Source organism: Narcine bancroftii, chromosome 1 (assembly GCF_036971445.1).
Source record: "Narcine bancroftii isolate sNarBan1 chromosome 1, sNarBan1.hap1, whole genome shotgun sequence".
NCBI lineage: Eukaryota > Metazoa > Chordata > Chondrichthyes > Torpediniformes > Narcinidae > Narcine > Narcine bancroftii.
Window position 1 is genome coordinate 269,705,428 of NC_091469.1, and position 10,201 is coordinate 269,715,628.

General features: G+C 36.6%; 1 protein-coding gene across 3 annotated transcripts in view; it reads left to right on the top strand.

Annotated features, from left to right (window-relative positions):
- syt8 (synaptotagmin VIII) overlaps positions 1 to 8,160 on the top strand; it is a 67,495-nt gene extending 59,335 nt beyond the window's left edge. For 2 of the 3 annotated variants that reach the window (XM_069898587.1, XM_069898582.1), the window contains 3 exons: positions 1,473 to 1,590; positions 2,073 to 2,206; positions 4,670 to 8,160. In XM_069898587.1, the coding sequence (XP_069754688.1) occupies positions 1,473 to 1,590; positions 2,073 to 2,206; positions 4,670 to 4,906 (489 nt within the window). In that variant the 3' untranslated portion in view covers positions 4,907 to 8,160. Of the gene's footprint in view, positions 1 to 1,472; positions 1,591 to 2,072; positions 2,207 to 4,353; positions 4,519 to 4,669 lie in introns of all 3 variants that reach the window. The other variant, XR_011344826.1, reaches the window with a different exon arrangement.
- Positions 8,161 to 10,201: the final 2,041 nt, after the last annotated feature.

A 10,201-nucleotide genomic window follows, 5' to 3' on the forward strand; every position in this document is an offset into this window, starting at 1 on the left:
TGGAAGAGGTCACAAAAATGTCACCCATTTTGAACTGCAGCTGGAAATCTCCAGTCTAAAATACTATTCGGGATGATTTCCACTTGAGAGAGGGACAAATGCTTTAAAGGTTTTGCAAAACAATTTATGTTGAAAATATTAGTGCAAATGAATCAAAGTTCTAGTTCAACAGAAGACATTTTATTAATTGTATATGGATCATAATCTATGAAATGATGTGAAGATTGCTATTTTAAAAATAATGTGACATACATTTCATTTTTTTTCTTAAGGAATCAGATAAATTTGACAATGTAATTTATTAAGTATAATTCTAGGGATATTCGAAAGCTAAAAAGTGATACAGAAATGTAGAAAATAGGAGGAGGATTAGACCATTAAACTTGACGAGCTTCTCCGCCATTCAATATGCTAATAGGTCATCCAAATTCAGTATATTACTTCAGCTTTCTCTCCATATCCCTTGATCTCCTTTGCCTTAAGGAAAATATCTCACTCCTTCTTGAATATATTTAATGACTTGGCTTCATCTGGTTTCTGTGGCAGAGATTGTAGCTGTTTGTTACACTCTCTGTAAGCGGTAAGCTACACATCCCGCATCCAGATCTTACTGCTAAACCCCCTGCCTGGTTCCAATCTGAAAATTAATCACCGCTTGATACACTTGCAGTCCAATAATTCTTTCCAGAATAGAAGGAAGCAGCAGGTTCTTGGGGGAAACATGATCTGTGCAGGTGGTGCTCTTTAGCATCAAAGAATTAAGAGTAATATTTATCAAGAATCATGTCTATTACATCAGAGGTTTTGAGTGACCAGGGAGACTTTGTCATAAGCAAGACACTTTTATGTTCAGACAGACATATTTCAGTAGTTGGAAGTTTGGAGCTCTACTTGACACAAATGGGAATAGCATCCCAAAACTCTGGGAATTATTATATTTGAACACATGAAATAACACAGAAAAGAAAAGTCCATATTTTTCTCTGAATTGATAATTCCAAAATAAAATTTGGCTGTATCCGAAAACCTTTAATGTCTGGACCTTTGGTATGGACCAGTTTTCCTCAAATCAAACTAATGTTGGAATAACGACTGATGAAAGGCAGGTAACCACCCATTGTGCATCTGTAATAATAAAAGATCTGCAGAAGTACTCTATAAGGTAGGGTCCACATTCAGTCAAAGAGGAATAGCAGATTTGTGTTTAGGGTTGATGTTCTTTGTAGGCTTGGATTTATTTTTTTAATGTGAGGGATGATGACATATTTGAGGAGGAGTTACACAGCCAAACCTTGCAAAATTTCACACCAAAAGTGATGTTCCTTGTCACAAAATTACAAAAATAACTTTAGGCCAGTGGGGAGCATTGGATTGCTGAGTTCTCCCAGAAACAATGCTCCCTGTCATTCCTTGCACTTGAATGGCATTTGCTTGAACTTTGACATCTTAATTTTGCTTGGTTTCTTTATTAGGAAGTGAAACTTGGCGATATCTGTTTTTCCCTTCGTTATGTCCCTGCTTCAAACAAGCTGACAGTCGCTATTTTAGAAGCCAAGAACCTAAGGATAATGGATAAAAATGGTTTATCTGGTAAGAGTCTTGAAACAGAAATACATAATTCAATCACTTATCTTCTTGTATGAGGATCACGTACTGGCTGAACTGCAACAAACAGCCCCACCTGTTTGTGAGCTAATTAATAACGAGCCTATGATGTTTCCCTCATGATTTCCATTGATGTGCTATGTGTAATAATATCACTTATTATTACATAGTTGTCCTAAATGGCATCTTTCTTAACCAGTGGAGAGACTTGGCAGTGGAGCCAAGTTCACATCAAGTGCTCTCCAGCAAAGAGCACAATCTGTATATGAGGACAAAACCCCTACCTGCATGCAAGCATTTCATGAAGCATTATCTAAACAGAATGTTGGTGGTTGTTTTGTTAAGCCAGTGTCTGCAAAGCTCCAAGGCAAATATTTACCACATGTTGTTGCAAGGCCAAGATGGAGTATAAACCCCAAGGGTTTTATTTTTATCAATAATTGGGAGTTTCTTTGTATTTCTTGTAGACCCCTATGTGAAGATTCGTTTGATGATCAATAATAAAAAAGTAAGGAAGAAGAAGACATCTGTTAAAAAGAACACCCTAAGCCCATATTTCAATGAGTCTTTTACTTTTGATGTCGCTTTTGAAGAAATACAGGTGAGGAACAAACGTGAAAAATTAAGGATTACAGGCTCACTAATGTCCATGTTTAAAACATCAAATAATAAAGAAGCTTATTTCAAAATTGATATTCTGATACAAGGCACCAGGAGAAGAAAATGAATATCATGTAAATGAGGATCTACTCAGAGTTGAGTTGAAGTCCTTTATCAGGGCCATGTTGCACCTTAACATGTTCTTGACTTGGAACTCAAGGTGGGTACAATTCCATTACACATATTCAAGATTCCATTCATTATCATGTGCACAAGATGATCTGAAAGGCTGTTCTTTAAATGTTCTATAAAGGCAAACAATTTAAGAGTTATTTAAAACAAGAAAGAGAAGCAGAAAAGAGTCTTCAAAGATATCAAGTGGCAATATATCTCACTGTCTCCTCTGTAACATCTATAGCATCTATATATATATATACATGTTCAGCAGTGAACCTAGCTTGACTGCATGTTCAGATTGTAGCTTCTTGACCATCAACGCCTGAGGCCTCTCACAAACCTGCTCACCATCGCACATATATGCACTCTGGACCAGGATTTGCGATCTTCATTTGCATTCACAGAAAACAAATTAAACATGTTGAGGGTTGCAGGAGAGGGGAAGAGGCTGGCACTCCACCTCTTTCTCCTTGTATCATTTGTAATCCTTCACAGGATGTGGCACCTGGTATTGATTGGTTCCTGTCCGTCATATTAGTATTTGGGTAAAGGTAAAGGGGGATGTAGCATTATGATACTTTTGCCCATCAACAAGATAACCTCAATCTGGTTCCTTCCCAGGCAAATCAAAGTTGGCCATTAGAAATGCAGTTCCAATGTTACTGATCTATTATTTGCCTGAATATAAAACAACTCTATGATTAAATAATTATATAGTAAGTGATATTAATCAGACTCCATTTGTGGTATTTGTAAAGAAGTTAACAATTCTGAAGTGGTAGAACTCGCTTAAAAATCTGAATGACTGTCCTTCCAGCTGCCTGGACAATTGTCATTTACATTAATCTTAGGTGAGCCATTGGTTTGTGCTCTCACTGCTGGCCTCAGCAGACCAGGGCCATGAAGATTTCAGTTATAATCACTTCCCATTCCTCCCACAAAAAAAAATGACTAGAAAGCATTTGACTCCAGACACCAAATAAAAACATGTGAACTTAGCTGGAAGACCTTCCAGTCAAGCATTCTGCTGACACTCAGCCTTGGGACCAACAGTGAGGTACTATGGCAGCAGGTAAGCTGTGGTTCTTGTGAATGTTAGGAACAGAATTTAAGTACTCTGAGTTAGACATCTCCTGTGGGCTCATTTAGAAATCAAACTGCTCCCATTAAAGACTTCACATGTTTGTTAATAGTTTGCTGTGCAAAATGACTGAGTAATAATATAGATCTCATGATAAGAAATTAGAAAAGACGTTACAGTGTACAATTGCTGCAGTCTGTTGGCTTCCTCTTCCCGAAGCGTAGCTTTTGGTGTTTCTAGAGGATTTACCCTTGACGTCCTCTTAATTCTCATCTCCTTGATGATGCATTTATCCCATTATTTCCTACCATTTCCAATTCCATTGCCTGAATGTTTCTCTGCCTTTTGCCTCAACTGCTGAGAGCCTCCATGATTTTATTATATCTAGATGTGACTCTTCCATCATTACCAGTCTTACATCTTCCACTCTTAAACTTTAAGTTACTTCAAATCATCCAAAGTTTTCACTGCCCTCATTCAGCCATCTCTTCAATCCAAAACTTTTTTTTTCTGGTTGAGCAATGTGGAATGTTAAAAACCTTGTCCTATTTTTAAAAAAATCTTCCTCCTTGTCCAAGTCTATAATTCCTTGTCCTAAAACCGTCCAAAATATTTGTACTCTTCAAATCTAGTTCCTTATAAAACACCAATTTAAGCAGTCAATTAGCTGCTAATTTTTCAGCGAGTAGTATGAAATTGATTTCCTCAACCTCTCCATTCTTTTTTTAAAAACCTTATTCAATTGCACCTACTTTTTATTCATCTGCCTTCATATGTGATTTGGTGTCAAATCATTTGTAAGGACTTGTACGCAATGCCTGTGGATGGTTTACAATGTTAAAGAGGCTATTTATTAATGCATTTTTTTTTATGTTGTCTTGACAATTTAGTTCAGGAAGAACTTCATGACTGGGATGGAATATGGGAAAATCAGCATATTTCTTTTAGCAGTAATCTTGGTGCATGCAATGCAGTGAGACCATGCAAACCATTTCATAGTTGAAGTATCAAATGATGCATTGTCCTATCTAATTAATGAAACCAGGATTTTATTTGTAAGTGGAAAAGTATGCATTACTCTGCTATGCCTGGAATGCTTTAGTATCACATGAAACAAATAAAGGAATGAAGCAAAATGTAGTTAAAGTAGTATTCTTAAAGCCTGTGTCTATTACCAATAATTTTCTTTCCTCTTTTATCGAACAGAAAGTGCAGTTGGTGATCTCTGTGTGGGATCATGACAAGATCTCAAAGAACGATGCCATTGGCAGACTCTTTGTTGGCTGTGGTGCCACTGGAAATCAATTACGCCACTGGTCCGACATGCTGGCCAATCCCAGACGGCCAATTGCACAATGGCACTCTCTTCAACCCAAAGAGGAAGTGGATAAAGCACTGAAAGAGCTTAAATTGAGTTCTTGTCAAAAAGGCAAAAGTCATTGAACCAAACATATATGCCATGAAGGATTGAACTGAATCCAGGAGTTGATCCAAATGGAGGACTTCAAATGTTTTGCATTTAATTTCTTAAAGTAAATATAGAAATATATATATATATATATATATATATATAGAAGGTATTTATTAAACAGGTACTTGATCAATTCTTTGTAATCCTGGTTGAAATTGTAAAGTTGAGCATGGTATAAGTCAGAGATACAGGGCAGCCCAGAAATAGTGGAAAGCTGGAATTTCCATTGTGGAAAATTCAATCACTGTAAAAATAAAGAAACTATAATGATTTATTCTGAATAAACTGCAGCACTACTGTAATTCAAGGATTACTTATCTCCAAGTCTGAATTAGATTTTTAATGGTAGACCGTCATTATGATTGTAGATTTGGTAATAACATATGAAGCAATGAAAGAAAGAACATTCTTATTTTGCTTACAGTCAGCAATATCGTGAAGTTTGAAGATTTGAATAGGGTCCTTGGATTGTGGTGAGGTGGTTGATCTCCAGAACAGAAACTGGGAGGAAGAATTGGCCAGGATCTACTTTGTTCATCATTCATTGATCCTTGATTAAATATTTAAGAGCTGATATTGCTAATAGAACCATGCTGAGTTAAGAAGAATTTAAAATGTGATAACTTCCAGTGAGTTGATAGCTGGGACCAAATCTATTGAGTAGCTACATAAGCAAGATAAAGAAATCTTTCTGCCATTTTGGGAATGTATCCTAACTAATAGATAAAGGCCCTAAAAGTCTGTGATAAGTTCAGCTAATTGCATAGAAATGGCCAGCAAACCTCATAGACAAAAGGAGCCTTCTACAAGATTCCTGAGTGGTGGATGAGGATGGGGTTGGACTGATGATTGGGGCCCAGGGATTAGAATACTGAATGAAATGTGTCCATTCAGATTCCGATACTTTATAAGTAGCCAAGACTTCGAAAGGAAGTGTTCCTGCTGCATGGAGCAAACAGCTGTCACAGAAGAATCCTTGCAGATTAGATGCACTCATCTTACAAAGTCTCTTGAGATCATTGCCACAAAGAAACAAAAAACCGGATACTCAAGTACAAAAACACCTGATGCTGAAAGGAACTTGGAGGGCCAGACAGCATCCATGGGTGGAAATGTTTTGGGGCAGGACCTTTGATAGAGACCCCATGTAGGATCTGAAGGTGAATATGCAATCACTTCCAAAAGATTTTGGGAAAACCAGGTAATGTTCACTCCATTCTCAATCCAAATCAATATTATTCATTTACCTTACCACAGTTTACCTGTGAAGATAACCTTTGAACTTTGAAAGGTTTGATAGTATGTGTACTTAAAATATTTCTGATTGTTGAGAGCAGTTTTGTCAATTTGTTGTTAAAGGGTTAATTGCCTCATCTGCCCATAGTATATGAATGGGAGCAGGACATGGTCACACCAACTGATCTCAATCTGTTCAGGATGTTCTTCCCATGAATTTCTCCATACTAAAATAAAAACACATGTCGGTTCTGCGATGTATGAGCTGGGTGGGCAAACTATTTTTCACCCATATTTGCAATATTTTCAAGGGCAAATATAATAGAGAAATAGCACAAGTATATTATTTTCAGATCTGGAAAGAAGTGCTCTGATTTTTAAAAAAAAATTATCCCATTGTTTGATCAAATATAGATTACATTTTAAATCCTATTTTCCCAGTAGTAATTTTAATTGAATGACATTTTAAAATCACCTTACCTACTTGCAATGCAAAGTAAATTAAAATACTTCTTTCGATATACATATTTTTCTTCACCTCCTATAAGGAAGCTTTCGTATCTTTTCACACTTTATCTATGTTACTATGGACAATACTTAGATATACATAGACCATTTTGTAGGTCTTCTGTAACTTGACCTTATTCTGAATGCAAGGATCACTGCTTGTCTTTCATCTCAGATTTAATTCTTTCAAGCCCAACCCTGACACTGTTCCAGACAATCCCTCATCATTTTACTGCCCAGCCCTAGTCCCAGATTCTACATTGCTCAGTGGCTGAGTTAAAACCTGCCATCCAGGTAAATGTTGGTTATTTTACTGCAACTCAAAAAACCCCCCCCAGATTGACATCAATCATATTGTTATGTACGTTTATGATGGACTGGAATATTTAGAATTGTACTTGATCTGTGATTTTGTTTTACATCAAAGGGGAATTGCTGAGAAAACAAAATCGTACTATAGTCTGTGTAAAGTAACCTGAAACCTTTTTTTGGATATAAACTTCAGTGAAAGTAGTTCATACTCCCATTGTAAGCTGCACATGAATTACATGACAAACATTTTTCCTAATTTACTTATTTTGGCCAGAGGTACCTATCCTGAAGGGCTGGAGTAATAAAGATGGATGTAATTGAAAGCATATTGAATCATATATAATCAAGGTTTCCGATTTCAGTTTCTGGATTCAGTATTGAATTAGATGACCCTGAGTCCCATCTAGCTTTAGGACCCTAAGGTAGAATCCAACAGGACTATGTTTACTGCTGTTGATGGAATCTAGAATCAGACTTGACTTGTGTACTGTATTTATTATGTTGTGACATATTGTGGCATAATTTAACACTGAAGATAAAGGAAAAAAATAATTTTGTGCTTGAAAATGTCTTCAAATTCAGCAGCCCAGCTATATTGCAGGTGATTTAATTGCATTTAGATTTAATGAATTGATGAACTCAAACATTGCAATGGCAATTACTGGAATCTTTTAAAATTGCATTTCCCAATTGGTAGGGCCTGGAAATTGCTTTTGTTGTGAGGCTTTGTGCAGCAATGAATGTGTTGATCTCATTCTTTCCTGCGTGCTTTTCCTTTTCCCAAGCCAACAAAAAAACCTGCTGTAATTGCAATTTGAATTGCAAGTGCTAGCATGCTCATTGTATGTGTTTCTTTAATTGAAGACACACATCACTTAAATATTGCTGTAATAATGCATCTATGGTGCAATGTGTTTGCATTATCCACGTGGAGGCCATTACAAAATCTGCACTTGGGGGGAAAATGGAGCATCCATTTGAATGCGCGTTGCTTAAAACAAATGTCCCACTATTTTGGCTTCAGTAAACATATATTGAACATCCATTGTCAGCTTTCAGAAATAGATATAATTTAGGATTCAACTAATGAAGAGCCAAGTTTTAATAAGATTTGTCTGGCAATAAAAAAAAAATAATGGATGACGTGGAAGGTTGGGTTTCTTGTGGCTTGCTAGCACCTGTGGTTTAGCTTTTGCCATGTAGGAGTGGGGAGCTGGCAGGATTGGAAGAAGACACTTTTAACTTGGTTCTGTAGCCCAAAAGCATACATTGAAGCCTTATAACTTTACTAAGGTTTGTTTCTCCCCCCCCACCCCCCCCCCCACCTCTTAATCAGGCTAGCCATTTTAAAATATTGTTCCTTTAGGAGGAGGAAGAGAAGTTCTCCTCCCAAGCCAATAATGAAACTCTTGACCCCTGCCTCTCCTTGAGGATCATTTAGATTGGTTTTATTCCCAGCCAATTTAAGTACCCTCAAAAGCCTCATAATACTATTATGTAAAATTATGATTCTTAATATTCTGCATTTGATTATACATATTTGACAAAAAAGATGTTAAAATGTAAATGAAATTTTTGCATTGTACCATCTCACTAATGCCGGGAAAGAAATATGTGTGTTAAAGTAAACATGACTTAAAATCAGAAAGGAATAAATTATAGTTGATTTTAAATTGAGATTTTTGGTTAAGCAAATTGTTTCCCTCGACTTGCCTATCATACAACCTGTCTCTTAGTTTTAACTTGGAAATTTGTTTAATCGAGAACCACCCAATCGTCTGCTCACAGTTCTGTGCTCTTTTTATGCATGTGTGGGTGGGTAGTGGGCTTAAAAGAGTTTTACTGAAGTCTTTTGCTGTCTCTGCAGGTGGTAGGTCAATTTACAGAAGCACTTTTCCAAGGAAATTATGATCTGTTTCAATCTTCTAACATGGTAATTTCTCCATACAAGAACTTGTAAAATAACTGATTATATTGAGAAATTATCATGAAAATTAATACATTCAAATATATTGCTACATTAGCATAGAATTAAAAAGGAAAGCAGAATTTGGGGAAAAAGAGACCAATTGCATTATTCAGCACATTACACCAGTTTTCAGCCATTCTTCCTTCTAGCCATTTCACTGGGCCTTCATTTACCAAGTCAATATCCCCAAATTCTGCTTGGTTTTAAAGGTCAATGCTCTGCACTTCCTTAGTGCCCAGAATATTTTTGCTGAATTTGCCTTCCACCAGCTTTCTTCAGTGTGTATATTTGAATCATGAAGCAATGGCAAGTTATTATAGTCTTGATTTTAAAAAAAACTCAAGAAAATGGATGGAAAGTGCATGAAATTTTGGTGAGCAAGTGCATGTAAATAATACATTTATGTATATAATCAGAAATGTTACAAAGATATTTAAATTTCATTATATTGTTTTCTGTCATTTCATGTTTAATAAATGCAGAATTTGTAAAAATCCTTGTGCTTTATAGTAATATTGTAAAGTGGCATTTGTTAAATTAAAGGAATCAATAAGTCTGCATGCTTCATTATTTACAGATTCAGACAAAAGCTGTCCTTACTGCAGGATGGCAGAAAGGATGAGGATACCAAGGCCAAAGTTAAGGAGCATGAGGTGATGCTGAACTTAGTGGATAATGGGTGCCATTATGTTGGAACTCATTGAGATGGTCTGCTGAATAATTTTTTAAAAATTTAAAAATACAGAATGGTAACAGCCCTTTAGGCCCATGCGCCTGCAGCGCCCGATTGCACCCATTTGACCTTCAACATTTTGAAGGGTGGGAGCAAACTGGAGAAAACCCACGCTGACATGGAGCGAATGTACAAACTCCTTACAGACAGCACCAGATATGAACCGTGGTCACTGGCACTGTAAGAGTGTTGCAATGATTGCTATGCTTACCATGATAAATATGGGGGGGTATGTGCAAGGATGCTTATGGATGCAGCAGAAACAAGCATGCTGGCATTCAAGTCTTAACTGGAAGGACTGTCCAGAAAATTGTGGTGAATTGTTTTGTGGAAGTATGGGAATCAGAGGATGGGTGAAGATCACTAGTTCAGTGGGAGTGATGAGGAGGTTCAGCCTCGACAAGATCAAGCTCCACTTCCATCCATCACCTATCACTTTACTCTCCATCTCATTCTCACTCTCTCTTTCCAGTTCTCTACCTCTTACACTGTTTCAAAGACATTAATATA